This window comes from Helicoverpa zea, chromosome 30 (genome assembly GCF_022581195.2).
Source record: "Helicoverpa zea isolate HzStark_Cry1AcR chromosome 30, ilHelZeax1.1, whole genome shotgun sequence".
In the NCBI taxonomy this organism is placed as follows: Eukaryota; Metazoa; Arthropoda; class Insecta; order Lepidoptera; family Noctuidae; genus Helicoverpa; species Helicoverpa zea.
In genome coordinates this window covers 1,141,731-1,157,771 of record NC_061481.1, presented here as the reverse complement: position 1 = coordinate 1,157,771, position 16,041 = coordinate 1,141,731, and the positions used below count along the sequence as shown (strand labels likewise).

General features: G+C 36.9%; 1 protein-coding gene across 1 annotated transcript in view; it reads left to right on the top strand.

Annotated features, from left to right (window-relative positions):
• Positions 1-10,183, top strand: part of LOC124644711 (monocarboxylate transporter 12) — a 47,502-nt gene extending 37,319 nt beyond the window's left edge. Inside the window, exons 11-19 of the mRNA XM_047184222.1 lie at positions 95-252; positions 805-880; positions 1,302-1,425; positions 2,150-2,293; positions 4,219-4,361; positions 4,819-4,924; positions 5,364-5,437; positions 6,823-6,969; positions 8,074-10,183. Of these exons, the coding sequence (XP_047040178.1) occupies positions 95-252; positions 805-880; positions 1,302-1,425; positions 2,150-2,293; positions 4,219-4,361; positions 4,819-4,924; positions 5,364-5,437; positions 6,823-6,969; positions 8,074-8,210 (1,109 nt within the window). The 3' untranslated portion in view covers positions 8,211-10,183. The remainder of the gene's footprint in view (positions 1-94; positions 253-804; positions 881-1,301; positions 1,426-2,149; positions 2,294-4,218; positions 4,362-4,818; positions 4,925-5,363; positions 5,438-6,822; positions 6,970-8,073) is intronic.
• Positions 10,184-16,041: the final 5,858 nt, after the last annotated feature.

Genomic DNA, 16,041 nt, shown 5'->3' with positions numbered 1-16,041 from the left:
CTCATACTTGAGAGGTTGGTTCTTTACCCATTAGGCCACCACGACTACATCATACAATTTAATAATGTTATCATTCATCTTCTTTCAGACCAAGGCATCATGTTCAAATCCGACTCCACGAAAGACAATAGACTGGAAAGCCTGTTCCACACGGAGACAGAGCTGACTCTCAACCAAAAGAACCTACTCCTCAATGAGGAGATGAAGAGGAACAACCTGGTGACGGAGATTATGCATCCTAGTTTAATTGAGGTAGGTTCCCAGGGGTCCACCAGGGCCAAAGCCTATTGGGGCTGCGGGGATTGTTAGCGCTCATTACCGCGGCGCTGGTACATAAAGGGCTTAAGAAGGAACATGACGGGCATTGCATTTGATGATTTCCCATGTCTAAAAATATAAAAGTAAAGTATAGATGTTTTATCTGACGAAAGTGGGTGAGCCATACTGATGAATATGTGTCACAGTGCCACACACCAGTAGAATATCACCATCTTCTTATTCTTCTCTACACTTCTTCTTCTGGTTAGTCACCACTGCCGGAGATTATCAGTCAGCTCATCTTATTTTTTCTATCTTGTGCCAATTGAAACAGCGTTGACGCTGGCAATAGTCGTCCACTCTCGGATACTCCGTAGCCACGATTTCTTGCACTTTCCAAAGCGAGTTTTATCCCATATTTTGATCATCATAATTAATTACATGCTTTTGAGAAGAAGCAAAAGTTCAGTGATTGAATTTGCAAAAAATTTTAAAAGGTAAATGTTGTAGGACGCTTCTAAATATATTATATTTTTTATTGTTCAGGTCGCTCGTCAACAAATGCAGTCGCAGCATTCAGATTCTGAAGATTCCGAAGGTTTAGATGTTCTAGGAGTAGTTGGTAAGTAAAAATTTTGCTGCAAACTAGCACACTGCAAACTTTTAGTTGGTCGGCAGTTTGTTCGGGCTCATAAATCAGTATGGAAATTAATGGTAGTACGCCCATAAAAACGTTCAGGTATTTGGCCCGTATAAGACTAAATAATTTTTTTTTATTGAAATCAAGATTTATCTTTAAATATATTTTTTTTTGCGTTACATTAGGTTACCTGTGTGCAAACTCTCAGGGGTACCCCTAAGAGCTTGCTTGAACGTGCTTAACAAAGGAACTACTGGAGCTATTTCAAAAAATTTGTCAGTGTTAGACAGTCTACTATTTATGTGTCTAATTTTATCCTGGGTTCGGGAAGTAGGTAATTCTTGCGAGACACGGAAGAAACTGCTGTTGGAATTTACTCAGTAATATTTCTTTGTGTGTCCAGGTTTACCCAAAGACGTAGCGCGTCTCCGCCTGCGTCCCACCAGATCGTCTTCAATTCTCCATTCAGTTGAAGACCTGTCTACTGACAGTACTTGTGTTTATAAGGCGAGACGGAATCTGAGCAGGTAACTGTGGTTTTCTATAATCTGTTGATTTGCTTACTGTAGGTACTGTAGAAAAAATAGGCGTGATTACAGCAGGGTAAAAAATAGTTATTTAGATTACCAAAAATATTGGAATCGAATTTTTTGTTTTAAATAATCATTAAAAAATCATTAGAAGTTACGTAATGTTTATATAGAAACTAAAAATGACGTAACACAAAATTCAAACGTGTTGTATCTTCGTAGTTATTTTCCGTGAGAGAAAAGAAAATAAATCGTGTTCATTATTTTAGACTTATCTAAAATAAGTACTAATTATTTTTAATTTGTCTTGCCTATTTTGACACTAAGTTACGAGTAATTTCAAAGACCTGTCCCTAATAGGAAAATCTGTCGATAGATAAGTTATTGAAATCAGCTCTGAACTTTAAGGGCCTATGCACACCACGTTTTTTAAACGCGCCGTAGACGCGCTTTTGTAGTAATACAGACGCGATACGCACGCAAGACAGACGTAGCCTGTAGACCTTTGCACACCTGTATACATAAAGACGCGCGTGTGTAGCGATACAGACGCGATGCAAACGCGCGTGTGTAGCGACGCAAAGACGCGTGGTGTGCATAGGCCCTAAGTTAAAAAAACGATTGAGTATTTCAAGGTAATTTGAAAAAATATGTGGCGAAGTTTATTGATGGTGTTTTTAACCGCTGAAAAATAAATAATCATACTTAATATTTTTTTCAGCAAATCCCTCTACATTCGACCACCACCCAGTCGATTAATACCCAGCAAGTTAGCCGAGCCAATCGTGATCAAACCTGTTGAGATACAGAAGGAAGATGAAGTGCAGGTCGAGACGAAGACTGGATGCGTTGATAAGATATCTAGGTAAGTAATTATTACCTCCTGATCTCTCTCCGGTGGTGTCGGATTGTCGTCCCATCGCGCTATGAGAGTGAAGGAATAGTGAGTGCACCTGTGTTCAAGCAAATGTGCCTGCACTATAATATGTCCTGCGCAGCTGGCTGATCTCCTTAAATGATAACAGCCGCCGTGGCCGAAATCGGCCGTGGCCGCCATTAAATTAGATCTATATTACATATGTATATTGCTGTTCGTAAGTCTGACTCAAACTTGGGTAAGTTATAATTTAGGGCGATATTCCAAGGAAAGAAGGGAGGATCCTCAGATGGGACGCGTGTTATGTCTATATGGACTACTCCAAGACCGGTTCTTTTATATAATTAGGTACCTAGTGTTATGTGGCGGATAACTTTACTTGCATGTCGCTGGATTGACAACAATAATAGTTCTTCATTTTAGGGTGCGTCCACATCTGGCGAATGCGCCGCGAATGCGCAGCACGCGAGCCGATCGCGAGCTGTCCGCGAGCTGCGCGCGTGCAGTCACTGCAATAGTTCGGTGCTTGTCTTTAGCGCAACTCACGCAAGGCTCGTATAGAGCGCGCGAGCGGCGCGCGATCTGCGCGCAATCAGTTCTCGCCCTTACAGTTCCGTATATTGGCTCAGTACTATCGAAGATGGCAGACGTCGCGCGCCGCCTGCGCGCCGCTCGCGTGCGGCGCTTAGGTCGCGCGCGAGCTGCGCGCGGGCCAAGCAGAAGCGGCGCACGAACAAAAATGCACGCGCGCAGCTCGCGGACAGCTCGCGATCGGCTCGCGTGCTGCGCATTCGCGGCGCATTCGCCAGATGTGGACGCACCCTTATACGCCACCACTAGTACCTACTTCACGAACATGGAAACAATGAGGGTTTTTCGTGAGCGTTGTAGAAGTGTTTAGGTTTGATTCTAGTTGCCCATTCCAAAAGTAGCTTTCTGTGGAGAAGAACGGGCAAGAAACTCTATAAGGACTCAGGAGACGAAAAAGGTGGACTCTCGCCAAAAGAATTTGCCAGAACAGTGTCTTCTATTTTGGTTCCGGGTAGCTAGGTTGAGGTGGTCAGATAGGCAGTCGCCCCTTGTGGCACACTGGTATTCACCTAAATACGGTTAGACTGGAAGCCGACCCCAACATAGTTGGGAAAAGGCAGGTTTAATCTCCTAATAAGCCCTAGATTCAGTTTTCCGTGTTGCTGGGGGTTTGTTGCGCCACTTCTTCTTCCCAGCAAAAACACATAGGAATTGGTGAAGGGTGGACCTTTTGGGGGCTTTTTTTTTTTTTTTTTTTTTTTTTTTAGCGACGTAAAATCATCAAATGACCCCTCCCGCTGTGGGTTAGCAGCGGTGAGGGAGTGTCAGACTTTTACTGACTAAAATCGTCGTGTTCCGTCATAGGCCTTTTATGTACCAGGGCCGCGGTATCTCTTTCGAACAACCCGCAGCCCCGGCAGGCCTTGGCCCTACTGGGCCCCGCTGGGGTTGCTGACATCTCTTTGAGGAGCGCGTGGAACAACGCGCGCCGTCGACACGGGTCTATCGTCTAAGCAGACAGAGGGACGATGAGCCACCCGAACTCACCGCCCACAGACCCACGCCTACGGTGGCCGGGAGTCATCTCGCGACACCCGGCGCCCATGATGTCTACCTGGTCCAGCGCGGCGGCCGGGATGAGAGGTGCGAACTCTCTGGCGTTCCGCCTCCTCCTTCTCGAGCATGACCGCTTCGCAGAAGGAGGCGACGGCATCCCATTCCCTCTCGCCCCGGACCATGGCCTGAACCAGGGCCGGACGCGAGAGGTCGCCGCCGCCCAAAGCCTCGACGACTTTTGGGGGCTGTCTTTTGTAATTTTGACCTTCAGAATGTGCTGTTTTCTTTTATCTTTTATATATTCTACCTATGTTATTCCCCGGCAGGTATCTAGACGTGTCGCTGCTGCGGTCGTGGCGTTTCGGTGTGCTGTGCGCGTCTGTGGCGTTGATGTCGTGTGGCTCGCCCTACGCGCTGTATTATCTGCCGGCTTATACTGTCGCTGCGGGGCATAGTAAATCTGCTGCAGGTATGTGATTTCTTTTCTCTTCTCTATATAAAATTGAGTACATATGAAATGTGGAATTGAAGGAATCAATGCTTTATTTAAATGGCAAAAAATATTGTGCTTTTAAAAAAAATGTTATCCGGTGTACAAGTTTTGTACTGAATAATCTATTGCGATAAAATACAGTCCAAAACTGTTGAAAGTAATCCCAAAAATATAAATCGTGTACAAAAATAGCCTTAATTAACTTTTTTTCAATGTTTTTTTTTTATTTTTTTTTTTTGCAATATCGTATAATTTATCAAATAAAAAGAGGTTCAAGTTTTTTAAGTATGCGGTCGCTCGCTCGTTGCGTCATACAAACACCATGTGTATGCATGTACATTTTTACACACACAAGTATGGCTCACCCGCTTTCGTTACATAAAACTTAATAATTGTTCTCCATGGATAAAACATATATTTTATTGTTTTTAAGGTCATCTAGTAGCTATCAGCGCTGTGCTGGATCTCTGTGGGCGATTGGGACTCGGCTATCTTTGTGATCTGCACCTATTTTGTAGAAGAAAAGCCTATATCGTCAGGTGAGAAAGAAAAAACCTTTACTCGCTAGAATATGATGCATAGAAAATACTGAAGTTAAAAGACAGATGCCTCCTTACCCTGAAAGGTTCTGCTAGCGGTTTCATCCGCACCCCATGGAAAGCGGCAGGCGGATTAAAAGTATAATTTATAACCTGCCTCAATGAAGTATGTAAAACTGAGAGAATTTTCCAAATCGGACCACAGTGGTTACTGAAATTAGTGGGTTCAAACCAACTCTTCAGTTTTGTAATATTACTTATTCAAAAATATCTATCCATCCAATTATGTAATCGAACCATATTCAGCAGTCATATCGCCGAATTGACCAATGGACGGCAAGTAAGTACATGGCTGGTTATGGTTTGGCCATCGTTATAGCTAAACGGTGCAACTTAAAGATTTAAATTATATTTACATTATAATCAATTTTGTTCACAGTATCCTGGTAGCTGGTATTGCTGTTCTGACTTTACCTAGCCTTAAATCGTGGTGGGCACTCGCCATCGCTTCAGGTGAGTACACAATAGGTAAAGGTAATAGGTAGGTAACACCCCGATGAGTCAATAGATCATCATCTTTTTCTTATCGAGCGTGCTGCGGTTTAATCACCTAACAAGCCCTAGTGTCAGAGTGTACTCAACTCCGCCTGACGGCCTCTGACGTGGAATTGTAACAACGACTGGTACTTAGCAAAAAAAGAGTTATTGATAAGGAGAGGTGTCATTTGAATATATTTTATGGTCATAACGGTGAAACAACCGGTAACCGCGATACGTAATTTGTTAAGGTACGTTTTGGAAGCGAGCTTGCGACTACCAACTGCCGACCGTAAGCACACCAACTAAATGGATCTCGCTCGAAATATATTTTTTTAACCGACTTCCCAAAAAGGAGGAGGTTATCAATTCGGCCGGTATGTTTTTTTTTTTTTTTTTTCTATGTATGTACATCGATTACTCCGAGGTTTATGGACCGATTTACGTGATTCTTTTTTTGTTCGACTGGGAATAGCTGCCAGTTGGTCCCATAGTCATCAGGTCAGGATCTGATGATGGAAACCCTGAGAAATCGAGGGCAACCTTCGAAAGTTGTAGGCATACATAGGGTAAAAACTTGATACTCAGGTGTACGCCTAAAAGCACTATTCAACAGTGAAGATTTGGAGCTGACCTGATGATGGAGACCAGAGAAAGTCGAGGGAACTCGACAACTGAATATGTAAAATACCTCGTATTTGGACTTATATTCTTTGTATTGATGAGAACTTCCCACTTGTATGGATAGTGACAACTATACGTATCACTGAAAAGCTTTAAATAAAAAACTTTTTTACAAAAAAATTAAACCGACTTCCCAAAACACTAAAAAGCAAAAAAAAAAACTATTTTTAGGTGCATCGGCATAGAAGTCGGTGGCAAAATTAACTTAGTAACATCCATTAGACACCGAATTCTAGGCCGATGCACCTAAAAATAGTTTTTTTTTTTTGCTTTTTAGTGTTTTGGGAAGTTGGTTTATTAACTAATAATGCAGGTTCGTTTACAGATTCTGAACCACACAGTTTTAAAACAAACAAAATAAAATAAGTGAAGCGCAGTAAAACATCAAACGAAAAATGATATACAGGTCAATCAATGATTGACACTATCAGCCTTACTACAAAAACTCAAACATCTGTTGAACACTTGTCTAAAAAAAGTGCAAAACGGACGTTATTTCAACGTCATAATCTGATATTTTTAGACAAGTGTTCAATAAATGTTAAAAAGATTTTGTGGTACGACGGTTTAATGTTTTGTTAAAATGTGACTAATATTTTTAGCCAGTCTAAAATACGGACTAATTAGAATCATTATTTTTTTACCCTATCATCATGCTTGTTACATCTCATTTCCAGGTGCATACGGCCTCTGCCTAGGCTGCTGGTTCCTCCTCGTCCCGGTACTACTAGCAGACGCCTTCGGTACCGCTCGCATCGCCTCGTCTTACGGGCTGGTGAGGATGTTCCAGAGTCTAGCGGCCGTTTCTGTACCGCCTACTGCTGGTAAGAAACTCAAACTCAAAATACTTATTTTCATGTTAAGGTAGACTGCACATCAGTGGTAACTGTCATGCACCTTAACTCAATAGTAATAAGTACGATTTTCCTATAAAACTGTTACCACTGACCTGAAGTTGACTGTACATTTTATAATCTGTAAACAATTTGGACCCTATTATGGAAAAAATCTTAAAAATATTTGAGAGCTTTCCTAATCGTAGCTTAATATTATTTTTTATTATAGTGTGATGTTAGGTTTCCCGCGATTTCACTCGCAACCAAGAGGAACTTCTTGTACCGGGTATACAAATGATCTTTGATTTGGGGACAGTCTAGATTCTCAACGGTGCAAGAATTTTTCAAAGTTCAATATCTCCGGTACAAATAAACACACATTTATACATTTCACATTCGGTTCCACTCGGTTTCAAAGGAAATTGCATTCTGCTTACGGATAAAAAGTAGCCTGTCTTCTCTCAGTCATTAAGGCGACGAATTGGTCAACAATAATTCCATAACCGGCACGCGCATCTAAGGCGCCAAAAGGGGTCGGAGCGTCAGCGGGGCGAGGATAACAATACGCGCGCTAGCTTATAACTAAAAGTCGTAAGCGACAAAATGGTTTTGTAATTTTAATATTTAGAAATGATAATTTGATAAAAATTCCTTCTACAATTTTAAATAGTATGTATATACTCAACTACTAAAAAAGTTAAGAGGCTTAAATCGGTCCCGTTTGCCCATAATATGTGAATCTCTTTTTAAAAAGAGGTATAAGAGGTATGTTTGATATATTTTTCTCTGTTATAAAAGTTACCTAATCATGTTTCTACGTCTAACAAAATAAGGTTCATATCATGAACTTTCAGGTAACCAAGTTGTATTTTGATCCGTTTTGTATTTACTGAGAAAAATTGAGATCCTTGGCGCCAAAAATTCCAATTCGTCCTCTTAAACTTCATTCAAACTTGGTTCAGTAAGTTTTGGCGTGAAAGCGCTACAGACAGAGTGAAATATTAAATAGGTAAGGATTCCTCTACTCTTATAATATAACGGTTAGGATACCATCGTGAAAATTGAAATACTTCACCATTTCATTTGTTCCAGGCCTCCTACGTGATGTGACCGGCGGTTACTCATGGTGTTTCTACGGCATGGGATCCTGTATGGTCCTAGGTTCGATTCCCGTCATAGCCTTCCACTTGAGCACCAAAAACGAAGACTCAGATTCCTCCGTAGATTGAAAACTCAATCAAAAACTGTCTAGCATAAGAATTACAAGCGACAATTCGCTTTTAAATGTTGAAAAACAGTCGGGGGTCTGTAGAACTGTTGAAAATGTTGTTAGGGTCATTAAACTGTTCTAAGTGGGGTCTTGTTCTTGGTGTGGATTTTTGGGGGTCAAAAATTATTGTTGGAGGTTTTTTTTTTGTATTTTAACAGTGATTGTATGTATGTGTCTATCTGTGTAATACCTATATACTTGGGTATATGTAAATTTGATTTAAAAGCCAAGAAATGCAATGTAGGTAGATAAAAATTGCGAAAAAAGAAAAGTTGATGTTGAAAATGGCTTAAAATCTGGGTTTGTAGTTATTACGACGAGTTACCACTAAAATTGTGATGTGAAAAAATTTGTACTTGATGTCGTGAGTCCACAGCTAGCATGTGTTCGCGCGGCGGTTGCAGTGTCGCGGACATGTTAGTAATGTTCGCGCGCAATGTGTTACTGTTTGCTACAGCGAGTACACCACGAGATATATTTGTATGGTGATTGGTGGGACTTCGCATTCAGAAAGGCAGGTTTTCAACCTAAATACTTCTTTGTCCTATCATGTAGTTCCTAGTTTCAGCCTATATTGAATTATTTCGAACTATACTCCATTTCAGTACCTACTCACTTATCTAAAGAGGAGCAATCTTTATTAGTTAACATTTAAAAGCTCTGTATAAAAATAAAATGCGGCTAAAAATCAATGTAAATACAATAATAACAATATTTTAAGCAGTAGTTTATTTTATTTGTTTAAAATCTATGTTTTTGTATAAAAAGTCCTATCAAGATTTTTTACTTTAAGTTAAGTGCCTTCTCAATTGGAGTATAGTTAGGAAGAAGGAATTCAATCTATGGAGTTTCTAGTTCATTCGTAAATTGGTATCATTATACATAATCAATCTAGGTGTATTTAATGTGCAAAGAAAACTAACTACAACTACTTACCGCACCTGGGTAAAAAGTAGCTTATGCCCTTTTTCAAGGTTTAGAATAGTACCATTTCATTTAAATTCAGTTTAGTATTGACGTTAAAGCCAGACAGACAGAGTTACTTTCGCATTTATAATATTAGAAAGAATTATCAAAACATGTGAAATTTTTAATTTAATATAACCACGAATATGCATAATTACATAATGACTAACTAACCCATATTTATGAGGTAAACTGAGCAAAAAAAAAATCTTTTAACTTCTCAACTATAAAAAATAACCTAAAAAACTTTTGGTAGTCACAAAATGCTTGCATATTGATGTATGTGTCTGTGTGCGTTATATATTAAAGATTTTTACATGTGTGTGAGTTGGAAATTACACTAAATTATTAGTGTGAGATTGTAAGCAAGATTTCTTTTGTTTTATTTTTATTTTTGGCTATGTTTCACCACTTGTCTGCAGAAATTGTTAATGTTTTTTTTTGTATAGGGTGACTGGTAATTAGTGATCCTTAAAGACGTGATTTGGACTTTGTTGTTCTGTTTACTTTGATTAAACTAATGAGAATAACATTATAAAGTTTCTTTGGGAAAGTTGTTTATAATCATGAGAAGAATTATGTGTTCAAGTTCTGTTACAGCCTTTTTATCGTCCCACTGCTGAGCACAGGCCTCCTCTCACACGGAGAAGGATTGAGCATTAATCACCACGCTTGCTCAATGCGGGTTGGTGATTTCAGACTATATAGTCCAAGTATAGCTTACTAATTACCAGTCACTTTATATTTAGATGTTTTATTACACGAAAGCGGTTGAATCCTACTTATGTGTGTGTTTACTTATATGACCCGTTTTCGAGAAATAAAACATCATTTTAAGAAGTTAACTTTAAAGCAAGTACGTAACTGATATATCGGGTGTGTCGTTCATAATCACATTAAATGAAATGCGTTAATATACTGGTTAATATATGTCGATTAACACAAAGATAAAAGAAAAATACGTAAAAATAAAAAAATGTTTTTTTCAAACAAAGTAAATGTAATAAAAATGTGCAAAAATTAGAACACCATATAAAAGTCAGTCATTACAAACAACTGAAATTCTCCCTTGAAAACTGACAGCTGTCAACTGATCAAAACATACGATACTACTAACTTTATCTCTGCTTTACACATGATGTTGTAAATTATAAAAACGAAAAATGACTCCTGTGGTTAAACCACTGAATGGATTAAGTTATTTTTTTTACAATTCGCCATAGAATATCATAAAGTATCGATATGATTTAATGTGATTGTGAACGACACACCCGATATAAACTTTTTTACAGAAGTGGTATATTTGGTTAAAAAATCTAATGGACCGCACTCAGAGACATTTAATGGTTACAGCCATTCTTTAGCGATAGATTTCTTTGACAATTCGTCACTAAGGAGTGACTTAAGTTATCATTAAATGTTTCTGAGTGCGGGCGTAGGTGATGTTTTTGTTAAAAAATTATTATTTTAAAAGGTGCAAATTAATCTCAGTTTAGTTCCTAAATTGATTATATTTCAAGATCTCATCTTTATGTATAAATTAACATGGAAATCGTCATTGTTGTAGATATCATAAAATTAGATTTTGAACACAAAACGCCAAGAAACTAGTAGTTATAATAATACATATTATTTATAATAAATTGGGAATAGTAGAGTTAAATGAGTCTCAGTTGGTCATGTATAAAATGTGTTTTAGATTATAATTTACTGAAAAAATGCGTACGTTACGTTAGTTGTCAAAGTCAAAAGTAAAAAGTCAGAACACTTTATTTAGGCCTTTATATATAAACAATGTCATTTTATGTTGATTGAAATTGACATAAAAATAATAATATTGGGTAGTAATTTTTAAATGTATTACCTTATTTTTACCAAAATGTAATATTTAATTTTAATTTTTAAGTTTTAACATGTAGTTTTGTCCTAAATGAGGTCATTAGAACAGAGAGATATGATAAGATTTTTTTAAGTAAGTGATTGAAAAATGCTTGAGTGTTGGATGCCGCTATTTATAAAGCTTGGTGTATTGAATAATATTTAGGGAGAACGTAGGTACATTTATTTTATAGCGAGCCGGGAAAGACCGTTAGTGCAGATAAGAAAGAAGCACCTGGTTGATTTAAAAACCTCTTATTTTAGAAAGTTGGCTAAAAAGTGTATGTTTTAAATAATAATTAGATTGATATGGCTCGCTGTGAATAATTGTATTTAAAAAAGTCTGTGATTAAGAGAAAGGGGTATGTTGGGTTATGTAAATAATTTGATGGTCACGTAGTGACTAGAATTGAGACATTGTGAATGAGGAAAGGTTTTCAAAAAAATTATAGCGTAGACCTATATGTCTAAGATGGTGTGATGGTAATAAAAAAATCTTCAAATACCTTTGCTATTCTGAAGTACTAGTGTCAATTTAAGTTAATCGAACGATTTACGGAGGAAAGAAAGATAGCGGAGATTCCATAAGGCAGGTAGGTCAGCCCCGTTTTTGCAGCTCAAGCAACGTACGGTAGACGTGATCAGTTACTAGAACTAACGAGACATTCGGGTTCCTTGTCAAATCAAAACCAATCTATCAAAGATTGGTCTTGATTGATTGGTGATTTTATTTTGAAAATAATGGGCGGGTTCCATAAAAGACGTCTAGGAGCGGAGCTAGTAACGTTCCTCGTCCCCCTCGCCCCGCATGTTGGCGTGCTACTTTTTTAGGAGATTTTGTGTATGACATCTCCGCTAGTCATTTTGTTCTCCATGGGCGGCAAATGGCTAACTTCGGAATGGCAAAGTAATTTGATAATAGCTATTATTCCATGATTCTTTATTAAAAGTGAGATGATATGTTTTTTTCTAATTTAAATTACGTGTTATGTGATAAAATAAAAATAAGTTTGACTTAATTATGAGCAGAAGATAATTTTGCTATATTTTTTTAAGCGTTAGTTTTTAGTTTGGGTACCAAAAAGTTTAAATTGGCTTGGTCATTAAATCCTTTAGATAAGATTATGTAGTATGTATTCCAAAAGTAGTCGTTGATATTTACATTAAAAAATATATTATCAACAGATTTCAATTTTGTAGAAAAATCAAGAGAAACAGTTCAAAATATGGCGTAAATTAGAAAATCATAGATTAAAAAATCAATCATGCATGTTCAAAAAGTAATGAATTAACTTAATAAATAACCTTGACGAATAAATTGCACAAAAAATGAGTAATTCAAGTTGGAAATATGGTTTGCCTTGCCTTGGCGTCCCGGCCGATTGTCGGCCAAGACGGCTGTTCTCTTTGAGGGGATCAACCAGCTGCGCAGGATATATTATTAAATGCTGATAAGATGAAGTATCTAACCTCCATAAAATGGTTTGAAAAACATTACAAACGATGTTTAGATGCCTATATTGCTATATTTAAACATAATTATGCAATTCAAAAGCTATGATATTCTTTGCAACTAGTTGACATTAATATCAATAAATAAATGTAGATAAAAATAAATAATTGTGTCAAAGCACGTTTTTGAAGAATTGCAAACTTATAACTTTAAAATATTTGAAGAGCAATGGTCTTTGTTCGTTTTGGGGGTCATTAGAACATTTTTTAGTGTACCCATTATGACGCCAATTGTATGGCGAGATTAAAACAAAATTGGGGACGCTGTCGCGAGTCCACAGCTAGCATGTGTTCGCGCGGCGGTTGCAGTGTCGCGGACATGTTAGTAATGTTCGCGCGCAATGTGTTACTGTTTGCTACAGCGAGTACACCACGAGATACACGCGGTGTGCACATCAGTGGAATCACGCTTTAGAGATTTTGTTAACGTTTGTGTAACATTGTTTCTTACTAGTTTTAATGACCCATAAAAATGGGGTCATTAGAACATATTTGTTTTTTGACCCCATACATCTAGATTTTTGTTTGAACTTTAAATATGTGCTCGTATTAAAAATAACAATGAATTGTCAAAAATAAATAAGAAAATGAAAGTAGAAATTAAAGTATACAATAATATATCATCAACGTAGATTTAAGGGGTGTCACAACCAGTCGGAATTTTGTTTCCTAATTCTGTAGTTAATAATAATTAATTAATCATTATGAGTCAAGTTGACTTTGTAAATAACGAAAAATATATTTTAAGTAATTTATTTTTGTACATACACACAAAAAACTTGTAATTTCTTTACCAAATTCTGTCAATTTCCTATAATTGAAATCAACGCCATCTATTGACATAAACCAGGTACTATAAGTTTCATTGCGTCTAAAACAAGGTCAACTCGATTCACAGATCAAAATATACATACTCAATGAGTTTTTGATCTATTTTAAATAAAAATAAAAGTAATATAAATGTAACCTATTCTAATTGATGTGTTCAGCCACTTACAGGTAAATACCTCTTCATGTTGGGGAGAGAAGTAAAAAAAAATATTTACTCTTTCGAGCAATCCCGCAGGCATGACAGGCTTTGATCTACATAGCCTTATAAAGTAACTAAGTATATATACTCCATTTAAGCAAAGAAAATTGAGAAAGATAATCATGTATTCATTCATTTGTAATCTTTTTATTCGCTTGTTTACCTTACCTTAAGGTACGTTTTGAATGCCGACTGCAACTACCGCGGTACATGCCGCGACTGCATTGAATCTATCTACCGCAGATCTGATTCTGTAGTGTCTCATGAAAACTCATGCAGTCGTTGCACGTGCGGTCAGCAGCTGGCTTTCAAAACGCACCTTTAATCACTTCTGTCAATTTTGACGTACTTTTTAGCGGGAAAGTTGACAGTTGTCATATTTTTTTTACTTCTCTGCTCGAGCCCAAAGAAATAGAATGTACGGTGTTATAAAAGGTTCGTTGTATGATGAAGGGGTGTCTGAAGTCATTTGAATTCGTGATTAATTCAATATAATATGATTATTATTTGATTTTTAAAAATAGGCTGGCTCCATAGTTTTTTGGATGTGACATTTATGTTATTTAAAATGCACAAAATGTCTTCAAGAATCAATTTTGGTTGAAGTTTGAGTGAAACTGAACGTATTGAATTAATCACGAATTCAAAGTTAATGTTATGGTAAAAAGCGTGTAAAATAAAACTGCTTAAAACTGCTTGATGTAAAATATAATACCTAACTGTAATAAACGAAAACTTTGTTACTATGGCATTCATTTTTTTACAAAAGAAAAAACAATTTTGAAGAAAAAAATACAACCATGTGATTTGAGATCCTCTTCCTTTTTGGGAAGCCGGTTAAAAGGACGTTGGAAAAAAAAATACAAATAAAAAAAATACTAAACAACAACCTTAAACTAATTACCTATTAAGAGCTTTTTTTTTCGTTATATTATTTCTAATTTACCGACTTCCCACAAAAGAAGGTGATATTAGGTATGTCTGACGTGTTATAGTGCATTAAAATTTTGAATTCTAGCAGCTGGCATTCAAAAATCACTTAGAGTGAATTTCGATTTAAAAACTTCTGTAGGTATGCATGCTTTCCAGTCTAACCTAAAAAAAATCGTGTCATCCTGCCATAGTAACAAAGTTTCGTGAAATGAAAATAATAAATAATAACGACTGCAGTGTGTAGATTATAAGAAAATTGTAATAATACAAACGGGCACTTTTAAAAACATATTTTTTTCCATGTAAAAAACTTTAATTTCATCCATATTTTAGTTTTTTTTGGCACAATGCAGACTAACAGCCAGTTTCTTCATCAAAAGTAAAAGCCAAAGTAAAAGTCAAAGTAATGTCTAAAGTAAAAGTAACGGTCAAATTCGCTTTTTTTATTAGTTTTGCTGTCACTTTACCCTTGAAAAAACGAATTTGACCGTTACTTTTACTTTAGACATTACTTTGACTTTTACTTTTGATGAAGAAACTGGCCGTAAACAGTCAACCCGATGGCTGGCAAATATAACCCATTTACAGCCAGTTTCTTCATCAAAAGTTAAAGCCAAAGTAAAAGTCAAAGTAATGTCTAAAGTAAAAGTAGGTAACGGTCAAATTCAATTTTTCTATTAGTTTTGCTGTCACTTTTGCCTTGAAAAAACGAATTTGACCGTTACTTTTACTTTAGACATTACTTTAACTTTTACTTTTGATGAAGAAACTGACCGTTAAAAGAAAATCTTGATTCCAATCAAAGTTGTCAGTCGGTCTGATACCGGCCAAAAATCTGATCTTTGTAATGTGCGCACTACTATTCATCTTCATACTGATTTATGAGCCCAAACAAACTATCGGCCGACTAGAAGCTTGCAGTGTGGTTTAAGGTCATTTCCAATATCTTATCTGTATGTTACTTTTATGTGGCTTCCCTATGTCAAAATTCTATCTCAAGTCAAGATATAATATTGAAAACGGCCGTTTATCGTTAATATAAGTGTTAAGATAGCGCCATCTATTATTGGTAATAAGAATCTGTTTTTAAAAGTGTTCTATTAAAACTATCATTCGGATGGAAAAATAAACTGATATGATTTAAGTGTATTATTCGTGTTTTATTTTAAAATCTATGCGTATCTATCATCTTCATCTGCCTAGCCTTTTCCCAACTATGTTGAGGCCGGCTCACAGCCTCACCGCATGCAGCCGAGTACCAGTCTGCCACATGGAGCGACTGCCTATCCTCGACCCAGTTACCCGGGCAACCCAATACCCCTTGGTAAGACTGGTTGTCAGACTTACTGGCTTCTGAATACCCGAAACGACTGTCAAAGATGTTCTTATCTATAATATCATAATAAAGAGGAAACGTCTTGTAGAAACTGGATACTTACAGAAACATTAGACGAGTAAATAAAAGACAAAA